This window comes from Petromyzon marinus, chromosome 20 (assembly GCF_048934315.1).
Source record: "Petromyzon marinus isolate PM22_M1 ecotype Great Lakes invasive population chromosome 20, UKy_Petmar_22M1.pri1.0, whole genome shotgun sequence".
Taxonomy (NCBI): domain Eukaryota; kingdom Metazoa; phylum Chordata; class Hyperoartia; order Petromyzontiformes; family Petromyzontidae; genus Petromyzon; species Petromyzon marinus.
In genome coordinates, this window is record NC_133686.1 from 4,969,556 (window position 1) to 4,990,415 (window position 20,860).

The window sequence follows — 20,860 nt, forward strand, 5'->3', positions numbered from 1 at the left end:
AATCTAGATTGAAAGCTATTTTCTTCACAACTGATTTTTGTGTTACGTTTCTTCTCCTTCCCACCGCGCCTCCGATTAGCACGGTTGGCTACGTACGGTGCGAAAGGCGCTCAACATACATACATTCATACATGAATAAAAGCTAGTAAATTAAATTCAGGGGCCTAATGCTTGCTGGCTTCTTAGCCCCCGCCCCCCCCCCCCCGCCGCTCACACAGCTGCCACGCAGACCTCGCTAACCAAGCTGCGTCCGCCGTGTCCCTGTCGCGCACCGCCCACAGCTACGACGGCACGGGACGCCTCACCAACGTGACCTCGCCCACCGGCGTGGTGAGCAGCCTGCGGGCCGAGGCGGGCGGCTCGTGGCACCGCGTCCACGTGGACTCCTCGGGGGCCGACGAGGACCTCACCCTCACCACGAACCTGTCGCGCGTCGATGTCGTCTACAGCCTCGACCGCGGTGACGACGCCCGCACGCACCGGCACGCTCTGACCGCATCGCCCTGCCCAGTGGGGGCACGGCCACCCGGTTACCGACTCGGGGTGTCCTGCTAGCGATTGCTTCCCGGTGGTTGTTGGCCAGCGGTCCCCAACCTTTTTGGCACCAGGGACCGGTTTCGTGGAAGACAATTTTTTTCACGGACCGGGGGGGGGGGGGGGATGGGGGTCATCATTGGGTCTTTCACCCCTTTTCAAAGAAGCTCTCCAGCGACGTTTGTTTTTTAACTCATTGTGGTTACTAGAAGTTCGCTTGTGGGCTTACCAAAACTGTGACTGAGACAAGTGCGCAGTGCGGGAAAGAGGCGCGGATGGAAGTGATAAATAATATAATAATAGACTGGCCACGCGCGGACTCACCGCTCACACCTCCTGCTGCTGTGCGGCCCGGGGATTGGTGACCCCTGGAGTAGACCACAGATGGGTTTTGTGAAGTCATCAAAGAGCATACACCATCATCACGCGATCTCCGGTCATCCTCGCAGCTGCGGTGACCGTCTTTGTTCGATGTCGGCCATCGAACAAAGACGGTCACCGCATCGCGCGCTTTCAGATGCGCTTCTGTGGCCGTCTGGAACGCTCTTGCTTCCGATGTCAGGAAGACACTGGAGCTATAGCACTTTTAAACTAAGATTGAAAACGAATTTCTTCAGAACTGCTTTTGGTGTTTAGTTCGTTGTCTTTCTCCCGCACCTCCAATTAACACGGTTGCCTACGTGGAGTGTGAAAGAAGTTCAACATACATAAAAGTTTGCACCCCACCACCGCCACTTCATCAATGTTATTTATATTTAAAGTTCAAAACATAATAGGCCACGTATTTTCGATGTTTTCTTCGTTCGGGCAGTGCTATTGATGAAAGCATTGAACTTTTGTCGTTTGCCCTTCTGCACCCTTTGCGTAATTATTGTAGTAAATCTGCGCCTTCTGCTGCTGGCTACTAGCTCAGTACTTGAGCCGACTGTGCGCCACCGCGTGCTTAAATGTTCCATTGTCAGTCAGCGTAATCAGAGTTTATGTCACCTTGCTGAACGGGGAAAAACACTAACTCTAACATAATGACTCCAAAAGTTCCAGGTGTTGCAGATGTCTCTTAGCCATGTCTGAGCAATTGTCGGTGCCTGGATACCCACAATACTCTCAACTAAACTTAAACTAAGCTATTTATTATTTTACCAGGTGTAAGGCCCACTGAGCTACATAGTTATTTTTCAGAAGCGACCTGGCCACAAATGATAGCTCAACGAAGTGGCTTATCATGTGGAAATTTATAGCAGCCAAATACTCTAAAACGCATGTTTCTAAATGTGGAGGGAAAAACCGGAGGACCCGGGGAAAAATCCACGAGACCACGTGGGGGAACTTGCAAACTCCAAATATACAGCAGCAGGCGTCAGGGTCGGGATCGAACCCACGACCTCCTATATACCAGGCGAGGGAGTTAACATCCCCTAGCCACCGTGGCGCCACTCACAGCGGCTGTGATCCTGCTCCTCAGTGCAAACTTGCTGCTGCAAGGAAGCATGTCTGTTTGTGGCGGGACGGCTTAGGTGACATAAAGTGGCAGATTAACCGATAGTTGGTTTTATTTTTTTCCTATTATTAAAATTGTGTGTGGTTACTGGAGCAGCTGCAAATATATGCACGTAGAGGCCCCAATTATCATACCTTAAAGGAGACCACAAAACCGTAAGACTTCCCTAAGCAGTACTCCGAGGTGGTAGCAACTTAGCCATACTTTATACTGGTAGGAACCTCCTGGTTACACCAGCCCACAGGGGATTATTGTGTCCGTCCGTCCGTCCGTCGTGCATCCAAAAATGGGAGGGGTCAGGCTGGGTGGAGAGGGAAGGGTGCGGAGGGGCTGGGTGGGGAGGGGCTGGGTGGGGAGGGGCTGGTCACCCCGTGGTGCCCTTATAAAACTCAACGTTTAACCTACTCACGCCGGCTTGTGCCCGCCCTCACAGTCGGGCATATTTGCGGAATACACCACGTGGTGCCGCCGTTGACCCTGGCCATTGACCGAGCAACCCAACGTTCCTACCAGCTCCCTCCGCAGGAATGTGTTTTCACTCGTTCAGGTACATTTTTTTCCATTAAAACTCACAACAGCACATTGCCGTGGTGAGATCGAGGGCCCATACCCACTGTTCTCTGCTCCCGGCTATTGCCCTTCAACGTTCAGGTTCATCAATGGAGAATGCAAAACAGGTCTAATTTTACACAAGTGAACTCTGTAAAACTGCAGACCGTGCTCATCAACGCTCTTCCTGCACTTTCCCTCAATGCACCGCAGATATCCTTGAAGTCAAATTCCCCCGCGGTTTAGAAAAAAAAAATAAACTCAGAAAAACATATTTTCTTTTTTTCTTCTTTTCACTGAGCCATCACCCGGTAAAGTGTTCCCCTTGCCGAGCCGCCTCGCGCCGCTGCGAGCCTGCGGATGTCAAAACAGCAGGTTGCAGGGGATGGTCTGAATTAATTTTCCCTCGATATCTCCTCTTCACACTTTCACATTAATACGATTGGCGCCGGGAGCGCAGGGCGTTGGAAGAGAAACGCTTTGCTCAGCAAGCGACCTCGCATCTGGTCAGCCGTTGGCGGTGCTATTCCACTGTGATGCACTCCAGCCGGTCCAATGGACCTTACCCTTCCCCGACCCCTTTTCTTTGTCAACTGGTAAAATATTACCGATTGGGCAGTTGTTCACCAAAAGCATAGCTGACTGTGTGTAGTAGCACTTGCAATGCTCCCTTTGTGTTTTCCACCTCTGCTAGAAAATATTTTACTGCCTTTAAAATGTTGCTCTAAGTCGGGGTTCAGAAGGTAGGTTTAAATTCTTATGGGCTTTTATTTTTTGCTAAGACTCACTACATTGGCACAGTCCATGCCCATTTGTCTTGCCAAGCTATGGCCTAAATGCAAATGTGCAGTGTAAGCACTGATGAGCCCAATAACTTAATCATAGTGACAACATTCCCAATTACATGAGAGAATGTGTTCTCAGAATGAAATCCAAAAGGGAGTTTACACTTGGCATTCTCTGGTCTGTGGGTGTTTCATTGACTTTGTACAAATTAAAATTATATCACATAGAAGCTGGCCATGTGGAAGCAATTCCAGGTGTGTTCATATTCGATGTGTGCCTGTATCAGAAGTTGCATTTGGCATTCTCACCCTCCTCCCCCCCCCCACCAGCATAATGTATGGATGTGTTGCTTATATGAGAACATAATCTCTTGCTGAAATGAAGACATCTCCATGCTGTGTCGGTAACGGACGTTGTCTGACCATACTCTTACCACGATACATAGCAGAGGGATTTGGAGAGATGGATATATGAAGGCGATGCATTGTCAGCTTGTATATATTTTCGCATGCTCAGTCATGTGAGGGTTCATGATGGGAGTACCTAGCACTGGTTAATATCTCACTCCCCACTTAATGTCAGCCATAGCAGGGAGTCAAACTCAGGTAGCCTGGTTCATAGTGCCACGAAGTTACACGCTGCACCACCGCTCTCTTTTCCTTTGACTTTGTAGTCAGAATTTGCGAATGCATTCCTTTGGAGCGGTGTAGCCCATTATGTCTCATTAGACTTTTACCTCCGCTTTTATGGATTCACCGTTAATTTAAGATCGCCCATCAATATCCGATTTTTTTTTCTATTTACGAGCGCATTTTTACTCCTCGGTGAGTGGGAGTTATCTGTAGTGCGTGATTTTATAAACTGGCATTAATGAAACATCGGTATCGTGATAAAAAAAAAGTTATTCGGTACAATACGTTGCGACAATAGTGCAGGTTGCAGCGTGCTCAACACAGAAGTCATTAATGCTGCCTCGCCGATGAGACGCACGGACTAAGCGGTAACGGCACTGGCGCTTAACGCCATTGATTGGGCGGGTTTTTTTTCTTCTGGTGACTCTGCATCGCTTCAATGGTGACTTTTGTTGGCAGAAAATACTTTAATGAACTACACCCACTCGAGCCCCTTACATCGTACATTGTAGGTAGAATGCTTTGTAATTCTCTAGCTTCCTCCCGTCGTCGCTTTGTTACTCATTCGTGTTTTTTTATTTTATTATATTTATTTAACACAATATCCTTCATTGTAATTAAAACTTATTTTAGCCATATTTCCCGTATAAAATATACATCTCGTGTATCAATAAGTTCCCATCTGGCTTAATTAAATGTATCTGGCTCTCTGCCTACCTATCTCCTGTCTGTCTGTCTGTCCTACAGCTTTGTCTGCATATGTCTGTCTGCGCTTCGGCCCGTCTATCTGTATATATGGATATCTGTTTGGCAGTCTATCACCCTGTCTGTCTTTTTGCACCTATTCGTCTATCTGTAAATGCCTGTCTGTATGTATATCTGTCTGTCTGGCTTTCTTTCCGTCTGTTTGCCATTCCACCAGTCGATCTGTATCTGTCCATGTTGGCTTTTATCTCTGCTTGTGCGTCGCTGTTTCTGTCTGTATCTGCTATTCCGTCCACCTGTATGTGCTATTCCGTACCCCCGATTAGCACGGTTGGCTACGTACAATGCGAAAGAAGTTCAACAAACATACACCTGTCTGTCTACCCTTCTGCATGTCAATTGTCTGCATCTGTGTACCCCTGTCCGTGCTATGCATTGTACGAGAACAGCGTTCTTCAATGCTGTGCGGCCCCTAACAATACACACAAATTTGAGCAAGCCACTTGCGGGCAGTGTGGTGGCCCTCACGCTGATGATGTCTCATCGGCGAAAGTGGCTCGCCCCCCCCCCCCCCCCCCTCGGAAAGTTAGTGAAGGACACTGCGCTGCAAAGCGGCGCTGTGCCGCGCTACTCCTGAGCCGCCGGACTCACGCTCCGCTTCTGCTGCGCGGACCCCCGCAGGCACGATGAACACGCGCTACGTGATGGGCTACGACGGCTCGCTGCGCATGCTCTACCCCGACGGGCTGGAGCTCGGGCTGCAGATGGAGCCGCACGTCCTCGCCGGCACCAGCAGCCCCACCGCCAGCCGGCGCAACCTCAGCCTCCCTGCCGACGGCGGCTCCAGCAGTGCCGAGTGGCGTCTGCGTAAAGAGCAGAGCCACGGGCAGATCGCGGTGCTGGGTCGCAAGCTCAGGGTGAGACGCCGCCACTGGTGGTATCCACCAGCCAACCTGCCCCCCGCCCGATCCCAGTGTGCTCTATTAAGCAAGAGAGCGTGCGAATCAATGGCTCTGTGAATATATTAATCAATCGATTAGTGGCTCAACCGAGAAATTAACCGGTAAAAATTGATGTGCGCAAGGCCAGTTGTTTATAAATGTCACACTCAATCTTCCCCGGATTGACGTAAAAATTGTTGCAGTTAAGGCGAATTTATGATTCGAATAGGGATCGTTTCATGAAGGTTGGGTACGTGTGCATGGTTTTTCTTATATGATGGGATCGGATGGAGAGCACTGAATACCCGTACTAAAACAGCAGCTGTGACAGGCCACTGTGCCCCCCCCCACACACACATACAGATACACCCCAGATGAGACGTAATGCACACGTGTCCAAACACTTGTACATTATGCGACACAAAAAGAACATTCCATCATTTGTATGAATCTCCCGCCAGTCGCTGCTATCCACGCGTGTGTGTGTGTGTGAAAAGAGACTGAGTATTGCACGCAGAGTGAGTTGCGCAGAGCCGAATGTGAATGTTGATCATAAATATTGATGCCACGCACACGCGCGTTGTGATGGCAGCTACCAGACTCGGCCTGGGAGACACCAGGGACCACTTTCACTCCTCTGCTTTGCTGTAGGATGCATTGCGGCATGGACATTACCCCCCCCCACTCCCCAGAAAATGCAGGGGATCAGTGCAGCGAGCTCTGTGCTTTCGTTTCACGGACCTTGGCCCTATGGCAGGAAATACACATTTTGAGATGCTTCTCGTTGGACAGTGAATATGGATGGTTATCCATTGTATAGCATGGGCTTCATTTGTAATATGTATAGTGAGTGTGTATATATACACAAATACTTAAACGGCATTACAGGAATAATAAATATTACACACTTCATCATCTGCTGTGCCAATGCTCGTGGCAAGAGAAGTAAAATAATTTACATTTTCAAGATCAATAGTTTTTTTTAAGTCAATCATTATGATGATTACCATCGCAATACTGTACAAATTAAATTTTAAAGTAGGATTTAATTAAGTAATATAGATCAATGTATTAGTCTCGATTGGGGCGACTGTGTAAAACTTGTTTAATTTTCACTTTTTGAGGGATGATCCCAGGAGAAAGAGATGGTCTCGCTTGAAGTTCCATTTATAAATAAATCAAGCTGACATCATGCTCAGAGCTGTGAGAGAACAGGTGGGCTGTGTGCCCAGAGAGAAATTATTTTTATATTGAGTCTCTTGACAGGCTTCGGAGCCTTGAAGTGGGTGTATCGTTGTTTTTTTGTCCTCGGCTGTTAAAACCCCGGCACAAATAACCTTGTTACACAAATAACTATTAATGGCACCTCAGCTCAATTAATTCTCACTTTATCTCACTGTGGTGGTGAAATATAAAAGGCTGCTGTCTCCCCAGGTGTGAGGTTGCTAAGTGGCTCCAGTGGTACTCTTTAACGGAATTGACAGCTTCTTGGACAGTCGCTCTGGGTCTGGTTCCCACCACCGCAGGGAAGGAGCTCCGCCGGATAAGTTGAGCCTGGAGCACGGATAAAGAATGAGAACTGCTGGGAATTATTTGGCCAGAGTTGCTTGTGTAGTTCCCTTTCGAAACATCTTGCGCCAATACATAATTTTCTCCAGTCATTTCTTTTATTTAATTTATACAAAAAAATATTAAAATTGGGCTGGCACTGTGGTGTTTTATTATTACGTGGTTTGTCGTGGCTATGCCGCTCTTGATATTGGCTCTCTGAGTTTTTTGGGCTTTAATATTTCACCACAGGAATCCTAAAGGAGCCTTAGTCTGACTCTGTGAACTTCAATCAAAACAATGGGTCCCCAAGAATTCTGAAGGTGCCTTCGTCTGGTACTCTGGATGCTAGCGCATCATGCATGTGTGTGCAGTGACTAGTCATGTCCCCATAGTAATTTGTGTCCAAAAATCGAAATATTTGACAACAGTAGGAATTAAAACATGCCTACCAGATGCCATCACATTACGCAAGCTTTGCCATCGGAAAGTCCGTTATGCCATTGACTCTTTGGCAACAGAGATGACACTTTAATACTCTTTGGTTCTTTCGGTAAAGTCACGTAGGTATAAAATGAATCACGAACTGCTGCACCAGCGAGAGATCAGTTACAACAAGGAGAGGTTATATATGTGGCGATGACCCTCCCTAAGCCCTCTCCCTAATCTCCCCCATTAACACAACTGGCGTGCTTGCGTCCGTGGATGGAATTCCTTTCCAGCTCAGACCCCGCTTGCTTGCCCATCGCCGCATAAATAACCTCTCCTTGTTGTAGCAGCTGTCTCGCTGGTTCAGCAGCTCCACTGCTGGATGATATTTTTTTCCGCCTGAGGACGACCGCCTGTGTTGCGATCGAAACGTCGTGATTCATTTTATTTTCTACCTACGTGACTTTACCGAAAGAACCAAAGAGTATGGATTCCTGCAGTCACGAAAGCTTCAAATCAAGATTATGACACATTCATGTAGGTAATTATGTTCTGATGCTTTGCCATGGTATAATGGTCAGCAGACTGGACTTGCAATCTCGAGGACACCGATTCGGTTCAAATCTCCCGGCACGGCCGTTGAAAGAATGGGAAAGTTTCTTAAATACCCCCCCCCACCTCCACTTCGATCCACCCAGCAGTGAAAATAAGTTCACCACAATCAGCCGATTGTCATGGTGCATGTGGTGGGGAACAGTGTGGGTACTCCCACCTCTTCAAAGCCATCTTGGTCAGCGTGGAAGAGTGACGCTCCCTTTCATGGAGTCCCTTCCGCCTGCAGGGGCATGAGTAAGACATTTCAGGGCTGCATCTTTATATTGTACATAAGTTTAGCGCCTTTGTGTAGACAAAAAGTCACCTGAAGGGATCTCAAAAGTAGCCCTGTCATATCACCTTCCACAGGCCATTCTTTAACATCGGGGGGATATATTGCTCTGTGATCATTCTAAATAGCCATGTCATATTTTTCCTCATGACATAATGGCAGTGACACAACTGGCATAAAATTGTGGGGGAAAAGGCGAGAGAAATTAGATACTTTGAAATAATAATCTTGTCTTAATCTAGATGTTACATACATCAAGCCTACGCATGGCAAAAAAATATCCTCATAATACAAGGGGATCTCTGTCAAAGCAACTTATATTATAACAAGTCCAGAAAAGTGACACACTCACATGGATAATTATGCAACGCTTACCAACGTGGCTTTGTATTTAGAAGTATGTCATTAGAAGTGGGTAAGTTGACAGGTAGCTGTCAGTGCAAAATGCATTTGAATATTTGCAAATAGTCCTATTTGCTCGAGTTTGTGTCTATAAGTTTTGGGCATCCCCTTAATCAATTCGGCCAGTTTTATATGCGGTAACTCCCTAATACTCTTTGGTTCTATTCGGTAAAGTCATGTAGGTACAAAAATAAAACAACAAAAATGTCTTTACTACCTACCTGTCAGCTTACCCAAAGAGTATGGATCCTTGCAGTCACGAAAGCTTCAAATCTAGAACTCCCTAATAGGCACACAGCTGCATACGACAGCTTTGTTTATGTTGGACGGAAGGACAGTGCAAATGCATGAAATCTTTCAACCTCAGTTGTAAAGCATAAGCAAACACAGATCATTTAAAATAAAACATTAAAATAAAATCAAACTTTCCCACATTACTCCCAAAGAAAATTATTACATTATTGTTAACCATACCTGTCATTTTGCGACAACACGCCAGGTGAACGGACGAAACATCCTGTCCATCGATTTCGACCGCGAGACGCGGACGGAGAAAATCTACGACGACCACCGCAAGTTCCAGCTGCGCGTGGTGTACGGCCCGCTAGGCCTGCCCTCGCTCTGGCTGCCGGGCGACAAGCTGACGGCGCTGAACGTCACGTACTCGGAGCGCGGCCGCGTCGCCGGCCTGCAGTGGGGCTCCATGGTGGAGCACGACCACTACGACAGCCTCGGGCGCGTGGTCACGCGCGTCTTCGCTGACGGCAAAACCTGGAGCTACACCTACCTTGAGAAGGTGTGTGCGTGCAGACCCCTACCCCCCCCCCCCCCAGCACGGTTGGCTACGCATGGTACGAAAGAAGTTCAACGTACGTACAGGGAATCCTCTACTCAGGAACATTCGATTTACGAACTTTCAGAGGTACGAACAAACCTGTCCGTATGTCCAGTTGCCTGTTTGGCCCGAGAGTCGTAAGTTTAACTGCCGCGCAATAGATGGCGGTGGTGGCGTCTACATCTGCAGAGCGTGAAGAACCAGTGGCATCTACATCTGCAGGAGATTATACAACTTTTAAAGCCATTCCCCGTGTTTAGTGTACTGCCCTCTACCACCCACATGTGGACCCATAAGAGATATCAACCAGCATGTATGTACGTTGTACTTCTTTCGCACCATACGTAGCCAACGATGCTACTTGGAGGTCCGAGAAAAGGACAAATTAAACACACAATAAGATGGTGGTCACCCATCCAAGCACTATCCAAGGTTAACCCTGCTTACCTTCTGAGATCTGACGCGATCGAGCGCAATCCGGGTGAGTTGGTGTCACAGGCCTTGAAGAAGGTAGGCAGGTTTTTTTTTATTTATCCCTTGCTTTGCCATCATCCCTAATATTTGGCCACCTTCTCGCCCCCCACCCCTCCCCCGCAACAGTCCATGGTGCTGCTCCTGCAGAGCCAGCGGCAGTACATATTCGAGTTCGACGCGGCAGACCGCCTGGTGTCCGTCACCATGCCGAGCGTGGCGCGGCACACCCTGGGCACCGTGCGCTCCATCGGCTATTACCGCAACGTCTACCTGCCGCCCGAGAGCAACGCGTCGGTGTTCCAGGACTTCAGCGAGGACGGGCTGCTCCTGCAGACGGCCTTCATGGGCACGGGCAGGCGGGTGCTCTACAAATACGCCAAGCAGTCCCGCCTGTCCGAGGTCCTGTACGACGGCACGCACGTGACCTTCTCGCACGACGACGCAACCGGAACGCTCAAGCTCGTCAACCTGCAGGACAGCACGTTCACGAGCGCGATACGCTTCCGCCTCGTGGGGCCCCTGCTAAACCGGCAGATCGTCCGCTTTGGGGAGGAGGGGATGGTGAACGCGCGCTTCGACTACAGCTTCGACTCCGTCTTCCGCATCGCCAGCATGCAGGTGGTGATCAACGAGACGCCGCTGCCCATAGATCTCTACCAGTACGACGACATCTCCGGCAAGGTGGAGCAGTTCGGGAAGTTTGCAGTCATTTACTTCGACATTCACCAGATCATCACCACAGCCGCCATGACTCTCACCAAACACTTCGACTCGTTCGGCCGACTCAAAGAGGTGCAATACGAAGTCTACAGGTCGCTCATGTTCTGGATGGTCTTGAACTACGACGCCATGGGTAGGGTGGCCAAATGCGAGCTTAAAATCGGGCCCTACGCCAACACGACAAAGCTCGCCTACGAGTACGACACGGACGGACAGCTCCATAGCGTGTCCATCAACAACCGGCAGAGCTGGAAGTACAGCTACGACCTGAACGGCAACCTGCACCTGCTGAACCCGGGCAACAGCGCCCGCCTGACGCCGCTGCGCTACGACCTGCGCGACCGCGTGAGCCGCCTGGGCGACATGCGTTACGTGGTGGACGACGACGGCTTCCTCAGGCAGCGCGGCAGCGAGCTCTTCGAGTACAACTCCAACGGCCTGCTCATGCAGGTGTACAGCAAGGCCAGCGGCTGGAGCGTGCAGTACCGCTACGACGGGCTCGGGCGGCGCGTGTCGCGCAAGACCAACTTCCGGCAGCACCTGCAGTACTTCTACGCCGACCTCGCCAACCCGGGCCGGGTCACGCACATGTACAACCACACCAACTCGGAGATCATCACGCTCTACTACGACCTGCAGGGCCACCTCTTCTCCGTTGAGCTCAACAGCGGCGACGAGTACTATGTGGCCACCGACGGCATGGGCACACCCCTGGCCGTCTTCGACAACGCGGGGCAGGTGGTGCGCTACCTGCAGTACACGGCCTACGGGGAGATCTACTCTGACTCCAACCCAGACTTCCAGCTGCCCATCGGCTTCCACGGAGGCCTCTACGATCCGCTCACCATGCTGGTGCACTTCGGCTGGAAGGACTACGATGTGCTCACCGGCCGCTGGACGTCACCCGAGATCGAGCTGTGGAAGGAGGTCAGCGCCCAGCCGAAGCCGTTCAACCTCTACATGTTTCAGAACAACAACCCAGTGAGCGTCGGGCGGGATGCCCACAGATACGTCACAGGTAATGACGCCGCGTCGCTCGTCGCGTTGCACAAACAGTGGTGGAACAATGTGCAGGTGTTGAGTAGCCGTCGCGTTCCTGCGATATGATTGTCCACCATTCGACACGACAGCGGTGTTCACGCGTTGGCATTTACCGCAATATGAGATTCCCTTAAATTTGTAACATTTTTATCGTGTTGTTTGTTTGTGCTCTGCTGTATTTTCAGTAAGCAATTAAATGTACTTCAAAAGCCCCTCAACTGTAGTTCACTCAGCATGAGACTGTCATAATATTGTAATCATTGCAACTTTACATTCTCCCGTGTTTTTTAGCACTTATGTTGTTAATTACACGGAAATAAACAATGAGTGTCGACGATAGTCTAGGCGTATTAAGTTGTGATGCACGAAAACTAGCGGGTATATTTGGCAATCCAGAAATATATATTGTATCAAATAATCACGCCAACCCTATTACTTTGAATATGTTTTTTTTTATATAAATAGAAAACGTTAACATAAAAATAACATTCCGCCGTGCAATATGACAACGGTGCGCCATGTTGAAGTTGCGCGCTTGCCTACTCGCCTCGTCATTGATCTGGAATGGTGTTTTGCTTTCTGTAGACGTGAACAGCTGGTTGCAGACATTCGGCTTCCAGCTGCACAATGTGGTCGCTGGCTACCCCAAGCTCAGGACAGAGTCCTATGAACCTTCCCACCGGCTGAAGACAACGCTGGCACCTGCGAGCTCAAAGGTGACTTTTCGGATGCGGAGCTGCGCATATCGGGGACAGTTCTTTAACGGTGCTGCCGCGCGGGGCTCTCTCCCATAGAAGTTACCCAGCTGGTCACTGGATATTTCAGTGAATTAATCTCTCGGGCCAGGCCAGCCAGAATTAGCATTTACTTTGATCAATATTTCAACAGCCGCTGCGTACGCCTGCCGTGCATCTCAGTATTTTCACTTTCAGGCCACTATCATAAATTCTTCAACATGGTGTGCACATGACAAGAATACTCCATGAGTTCAAGCACTATACTTTTCTTCCCTTTTTGCATCTGGATATTGAACTTTAACCCTTCGTTCTCGACATGGTTTCAATACATTTACTGAATAGCTAAAGGCGCTGCCCTGCGATTGCCTGCTCATGCCACCGCTGGCAGAAGGGCCTCTGCTAGAGCGAGCTCTCGAGGACAGTACCCACACTTTACCCTACCACACACGACCTGCCGATCTACTAATTAAGGTCCACCTATTTAGGTGCACCTATAGGCGGGGTTCAAGAAACATGGCCATTGATTCAACTGCAGGCATCGTAAGATCGAGTCGATCCAGCAACCTGTAGAATGTAAAACTATTTCAGTACGCTGACGATTACAGAAACTCCCCATTGACGAAATGGTGAAGTTTATTTATTTGGTAAGAGATATGTTTTTGGGTTTGTTTTGCAGTCCTGTTGCTCTAAAACGTCGAGGTATTTTTCAAGACCAAAAAATGTTAAAACTGTTTTTTTTTTATGAAAACACCTATTGATGTTGTGTAGCAATTAAGTAATGTCATGATGGTTCCAACATCTATAGTTGTTAAATGCTGGATTCCGAGAAAAGTAAATAAAAAAACCTTTTTGGAATTCAAGATTATTACATTTTGCTCACCAGCCATCAAATGTTTCAAACGCTTTGGCAGTATTCCATTATATAATGTGTGTGTATATACTGATTGTTCGTGTATTTATTGCGTGTTTACATGGGGAGCGGTCGCAGAGCGATGAGTGTGCCAACACCGGTAATGATTATCTTGAACTAGTCTTGGGCCTTAAATGAGTACCTGGTGTGATGTGTACATATCGCCACTAGGGAGACAAAGACGGCCGAGCGTTGTGCTGATCACCCACTCCCTCATGTGCCATGCTGGTCTTCATAGGTGCTCGCTAACGGTACTTGCCCCAACAGTCCATTAAGGCTGAGACTGAGTCTTTTTAACTTTATCTTTGCAGCGGACATCAGTTGTTGTAAAGTGGCAATAAACGCTCCTGTGTTGGTCGCTCTGTGTCAGTGTAATAACGAAAATTACAGACGTTAAAAAAATCTCTCTCAAATAAATTGCAAATATATATCATTCTCATAATGATAGTGGGATACTTTTATGGCAACTATTGGAGGTTGCATGTCTAAAGTGCAGCAACTGAGGGATGTGGTCGAGGGTATAAAGTGTTGGCGATGAGGTCTGGTGGCAAAAATGACTTTGGCCTTGATGACATCTTGATCTTTTAATCTTTAATGTTCCCTTCAATGTAAAGTTGTTGAGGTCTCCCAAGTAAACATAAATATTCATTTGGTTCTATGTGCAGTAGTAGGCATTATTGGTTGAGATGTTCCCTTCAATGTAAAGTTGTTGAGGTCTCCCAAGTAAACATAAATATTCATTTGGTTCTATGTGCAGTAGTGGGCATTATTGGTTGAGATTAATTGCAAAACGTGGATGTGTTTTTCAGAGCCTGTCCTGGGTGGAGTGTCTTGCGAACAAACAGCTGAAGGCCTTCATGTCGCTGAAAAGCCTTCCTCCCCACTGGGAACCGTGCCGGCCTGGCCAGAGACAGAAGTCCTCCCAGCGGTGGTTCACACCCATGAGCTCCCTTCTGGGCAAGGGCGTGATGATCGCAAACAACCACGGACAGATTTACACGGACATCATCAACATCGCAAGCGAGGACTGCCGAAAGATCGCCACGGTCCTCAACAGCTCCCACTACCTGGAGCGCTTCCACTTCACAGTGGACGGCAAGGACACGCACTTCTTCGTGAAGAGCGGCTCGTCCGACTGGGACCTGGCCGTCCTGGGCGTGAGCAGCGGCCACAAGCTGCTGGAGAACGGCGCCAACGTGAGCATCTCGCAGTCGACCGCCATCGTGAACGGTCGCAGCCGCCGCTACATGGACGTGTCGCTGTCGGTCGACACGCTCCTCCTCAACGTGCGCTACGGCGCGTCGCCGGACGAGGAGCGGGCGCGCGTGCTGGAGCAGGCGAGGCAGCGCGCCCTCGGCCAGGCGTGGGCTCACGAGCAGCAGCGCGTGCGGGACGGCGAGGAGGGCGGCCGCCAGTGGAGCGACGGGGAGAAGCGGCAGCTGCTGGGCGCGGGACGCGTGGCCGGCTACGAGGGCTTCTACGTCCTGCCCGTCAACCAGTTTCCCGAGTTGGCCGACAGCGCCAACAACGTCCAGTTTCTCCGGCAGACTGAGATTGGCAGGAGGTAAAAAAAAAATAAAAAAATGGGGAGAGGAAAAACAAAAAACGTGCGCGTGAGAACGTAGTGAAAATGTTCCCTGCCGGCATTCAGACATGCCAAAGACAGCACCAGGTGGACTGCACAGAGTAGTTGCACAGTGTGATGGGGTTTATTAAAAAAAAAGCACTACAGTTTTACACTGGTGACTATGAGTTTAACTAATTTAGTTGTGATGTAAAAATGACGTATATATACTGTATATATATCACCTGGCACTTCGTTGTTGAAGTTCTGCAAATATGTAAATGTATTTTTACAGCAGAGAAACTGTGGTGTTACTTTTTTCAGGGTAGGGGTGACGTTATGCTTTTGCCTTCAGCTAAAATAGATGTGTATAATACTGTAACTGGTTACACATCAATCAAACATGTTGGAAATAAGGGCACCTGACAAACGGGGTTTACGCCGAGGCGGACTGCATTGGCAGTAGAGGAAAAATCCCTGACGGTTTCCCCGCTCAATTATTAACCTGGCACCAGTCGACAAAAGAAGCTCTAATCAACTTGCTGTGGCTGCTCTGTATCGAGGTGAGAGATAGAGGGGGGGGGGGGAAGCTGAGGATGAGGGTGGGTGGTTTCTATACCGACTGGATGACTCGTGACACAAAGAGCAAGAATCCTAAAATATTGAAAACAAATTCCCAGTCACTCGTGCCGACTCCCAACTCCCCACTGCGCCACGTGTCATCACGCGTCTCTCACAAGTTCCCAGACTTCACCAGCGTGTCCTGCCGTGGGTATCCAATAAATAGAATTGAAAGTTGGAGCTACTGCACACAGCAGAAGTGTGGCTCCGTGCCAGACTGTTTTTGATTACTCTGATCCACCAAACACATGTCAGGCATACGCACTCGTCGCCTGTATACACCTGATAGAATCCCCAGACTGCTTCAGCTTCAGCGCTTAAGAGAGGAGTGTGCCACTTTGTGTAGGGGTGACTCAGGAAATGCATTTTTGATTTATAAAGCCATGCTGCATGTTTGTCAACGTGTTTGGTGGACCCGTAACCAGATGATGGGCGTGTGAAACCCTGCGTCGCCCCTCCGTGTAGCTGAAGAAGAAAAAGATGCCACGACTCAACAAGGCAATGCATAACCTTTCATCTGCGCGAGACATCTACTGAAAGACGTTTTCTAGTTCCGGGTGACGCAGGGCCGGGTGAGATTTGTAGAACCCTTGTGTGTGTTTGGCTTTTTAAATTCTACAAGAAAATACTGTGATGGCACTTTTTATGTGTTAGGTGCTTTAAAGAACATTACATTGTAAAAAAATTAAATCAATCTGTGTGTATGTGTTTAAATTACAGTGAGCTTTGCACCTAGAAACCTTGTTTTTTCTCGTGAAATATTATCGTCTAATTTTGGGGAATTTAAAAGCTTTGACTTTGTGATAACATTAGTGCAGGCGTAAAAATGTTCCAAGAAGAACTGAACACAGTTCAGCAGCATATTTTGTGAAATAGTATAGCCTGCAATATCTAATACCACATGGTGCACATCATGCATACATGCACATAACCAATTCTCGATTGCAGTGGGTGGTTATAATTTCTACACTTTTCTTAATTCACAAATGCGATGCAAAACAAGACACTTGACAAACTGAGAACCTTTAATTAAGATGCTAAATCACCACCAGTCTGAGCATGGCTGGAGCTTGCTGTGAAGACCTGTATATCCTTTCAGTATAATTATATTATCACTAATCCACAGACTGGATATTTGCAGCTTTAGAACTCCAACCACAGCGAATGAGCCCAAAGCAAATTAACGTATCGTTGATTTCTTTCATTTAACAAGCACAGCGACTTTTTCAAGATGTCGGGGTGAGCTCGTTTTATTTTAGAATGGTTTTTGTTGAGCCATTTTTCAGGGCGTTTGTCTTCGAGAATAGTAACCGCCAGTTTAATACACTGATTTAAAAAAAAAGATGTTAATATCAAACTTTGGCACAATATTTAATAAAATCCAGTTATTCACGAACACATTAACGGTGAGAAAATAGGTGTTAGGTTTCATCTGCAAGCTGTGGCAGGAAGATGTTTTCAATGGGTGGCTGCTTACGCAATGATATGCCTAAATGTACACTTGTGTATAGATTTTTAATTGCTTTCGGAATCTCAATCAGGTTAGAAATATAGTTCCAAAAATAGAAAATCTTAGGAGTGTTCAAAATGTGTTTTTCATTGGAATAGCTGTCCATACTTTTGTTGAAAAATTTCAAGTTGGTTTTCATTCACCGGTAGCTCAATGTGTAATATTTTGTATAAAAAAAGTCTGGAAATGGCAGTCAATGGATCATTTGCCATTTTTTTTACTAGGATTTGCCAAGACTAAACATTTTGTAAACCATTGCTTGTCATTAACATGCTACTGCTTCATTATGTTCATGTTAAAATGCCGTACTTAAAATAAAATATTTAAGGAAATGACAAATTGCCTTCTTCCTCCTAACGGTGTATTCTGACGTTGCTTATTTGAACTCGAATGAGCGCGTCGCGATCGGCCAAGGAGTCGTCATGGTGCGGGAGAGCACAGCGCTTTCGACGACCACTGATAGATACTATTCTTTCGACGACCACTGATACATTCTATTCTTTCGACAACCACTGATAGATTCTATTCTTTCGACGACCACTGATACATTCTATTCTCTCGACGACCACTGATACATTCTATTCTTTCGACGACCACTGATACATTCTATTCTTTCGACGACCACTGATACATTCTATTCTTTTGACGACCACTGATACATTCTATTCTTTCGACGACCACTGATAGATTCTATTCTTTCAACGACCACTGATAGATTCTATTCTTTCAACGACCACTGATAGGTTATATTCTTTCAACGACCACTGATACATTCTATTCTTTCGACGACCACTGATACATTCTATTCTTTCGACGACCACTGATAGATTCTATTCTCTCGACGACCACTGATAGATTCTATTCTTTCGACGACCACTGATTCATTCTATTCTTTCGACGACCACTGATACATTCTATTCTCTCGACGACCACTGATACATTCTATTCTTTCGACGACCACTGATAGATACATTCTATTCTTTCGACGACCACTGATAGATTCTATTCTTTCGACGACCACTGATAGATTCTATTCTCTCGACGACCACTGATAGATTCTATTCTTTCGACGACCACTGATTCATTCTATTCTTTCGACGACCACTGATACATTCTATTCTCTCGACGACCACTGATACATTCTATTCTTTCGACGACCACTGATTCATTCTATTCTCTCGACGACCACTGATACGTTCTATTCTCTCGACGACCACTGATACATTCTATTCTTTCGACGACCACTGATACATTCTATTCTTTAGACGACCACTGATTCATTCTATCCTTTCGACGACCACTGATACATTCTATTCTCTCGACGACCACTGATACATTCTATTCTCTCGACGACCACTGATACATTCTATTCTTTCGACGACCACTGATACATTATACTCTTTCGACGACCACTGATACATTCTATTCTCTCGACGACCACTGATACATTATATTCTTTCGACGACCACTGATTCAGTCTATCCTTTCGACGACCACTGATACATTCTATTCTCTCGACGACCACTGATACATTCTATTCTTTAGACGACCACTGATACATTCTATTCTTTCGACGACCACTGATAGATTCATTCTATCCTTTCGACGACCACTGATACATTCTATTCTCTCGATGACCACTGATACATTCTATTCTCTCGACGACCACTGATACATTCTATTCTTTCGACGACCACTGATACATTCTATTCTTTCGACGACCACTGATAGATACATTCTATTCACAAGGCGGGGGATGGGGTAGTGGATGCGAAATCACGAGGCTGCAGCGCCACACCGTGGATCAGCAATGACCACTCGCAAAAGGTAAGGAAGGGGGGACATCCATTTAGTAGGCACGCAAAAAAATCTGTCAAAACTTGACGGCTCCCCTCCTCCCTGTACGCACGCGGACTATTTACCCCCCTCCCCACCTGCGTACGTACAGCTTGACGTAACCCCCCCCCCCCCCCGAATCCTATAGAACGGCCGATATTTAATCCACGCAGAAACGAACAAGGATTAATAATATTAATGTGTTTAAGCAAACAGTCCGCCGCCAGACTAACTCATTTGAAGACCAATGTCGACAAATTATTATCGAGGCTTCCCCCCCCCCCCCACCACCGTTTCCTATGTGTACAATGTCAGTAGACCCCCCCCCCCCCCATACGCAAGTGTAACGCATTTGGGTTAACCCCCCTCCATGCGTGAGTACTCAATGGATGGCCCCCAACGTCACAGTATAAAGCTTCCATTAGCAGAGCTTTTATGAGAACTGATATCTTCAAGCAGGGAAGCCAATGCGTAGGCAAATATTGGCAGGACAATGATGCATCACTGGCATTACAGGAACTCCACTCGCTCCCAACGTACTCCCAATGTTGTTTCCCCTTCAACGATTCTTTGTAACGAGAGCCAAAAATGGCAATGTTGTAAATGCTAAAGGTAAACTTTTTATTTTAAAGGTTACCCTTACAGTACTTTGTCACTAATGGGCAACATGGAACCGTTTTTAATCTCTTTGTAGTTGAATTTTGAGTGGAACGTGCACGTGAACAATTTTGCATGCAGAGGTAAAATGTGTTATAAAAATAAAGGTCAAATAAAATGAAATACAAATCATACCGCTTGGTAAAAATGTGGCCACTGTCTTCAAAAACTGAAATTTCTGAAAGTTATCGTAGTTGTTGATAATGAAGACATTTGATTAAAAGCTATTTCAGGAGTTTCTAACAACACGCAAATATGTGTAACATGCAGCCAGTGGATTATGCAAAAACTTGTCAGCATTTCCTGATGAACTGCATTGTGGTCTTAGGTCACCATCAAAATAAATTAAATTTGAGCAAATGTGGCTGACTGCATGTTTTTTTTTCATTGACAGATTTGAAAACTTTCAGAATAATAAATATATTTTTCTTTTTAATGGACGATTCGTTAAAATCTATTTTATATATAATTACAATTGCTAAATGTATGCATCAAAAACGCATTACTACTTTCAGAATGAATAAATGTACTAATACAAATCTATACTTGGCAACTTTTGGTTCAAAATATAAAATTAAGCATGTTTTTAAAATATTTACAAGTTTGAACCTGTATTATATTTCCTTAAATCAAGGCCGTAGCCATGGAGTCAACATTGGGGGGGGCCAAATCTTCCGGGGGGTCTGGGGGTCTCCCCACCAGAAAAAAATCTAAATTTGAAAACGAATTTCCTGCTATTGCCTAAAATATAAAAAACACATGGGATGGACTTTTAATTTATTTTTTACAATGTCTAATAGTGTATTGTATTATATTGCTGTTTTTCTTTTTACCTTTTCTTGTTTCATTGTATGTAATGGCAGAGATTAGGGATTAATAAAGTACAACCATAACCACAATAATATAAACAGAAATCTATGCATTCGTATATGAAGACAAGTCCAGATATTATGGCCAAGGTTTAGCAAATTATTTATATTACATTATCGTATAATTACGGCCTTGCAATAAATATTTAAACGCATTTCAAACTTGTGCCAATTTT

At 46.6% G+C, this 20,860-nt stretch overlaps 1 protein-coding gene across 5 annotated transcripts in view; it reads left to right on the plus strand.

Annotated features, from left to right (window-relative positions):
• Nucleotides 1–17,661, plus strand: part of LOC116944204 (teneurin-3-like) — a 456,734-nt gene extending 439,073 nt beyond the window's left edge. For all 5 annotated transcript variants that reach the window (XM_076068250.1, XM_076068253.1, XM_076068251.1 and 2 more), the window contains 6 exons: nucleotides 282–460; nucleotides 5,386–5,621; nucleotides 9,410–9,706; nucleotides 10,346–11,957; nucleotides 12,566–12,696; nucleotides 14,437–17,661. In XM_076068250.1, the coding sequence (XP_075924365.1) occupies nucleotides 282–460; nucleotides 5,386–5,621; nucleotides 9,410–9,706; nucleotides 10,346–11,957; nucleotides 12,566–12,696; nucleotides 14,437–15,195 (3,214 nt within the window). In that variant the 3' untranslated portion in view covers nucleotides 15,196–17,661. The remainder of the gene's footprint in view (nucleotides 1–281; nucleotides 461–5,385; nucleotides 5,622–9,409; nucleotides 9,707–10,345; nucleotides 11,958–12,565; nucleotides 12,697–14,436) is intronic.
• The last annotated feature ends 3,199 nt before the right edge of the window (nucleotides 17,662–20,860 follow it).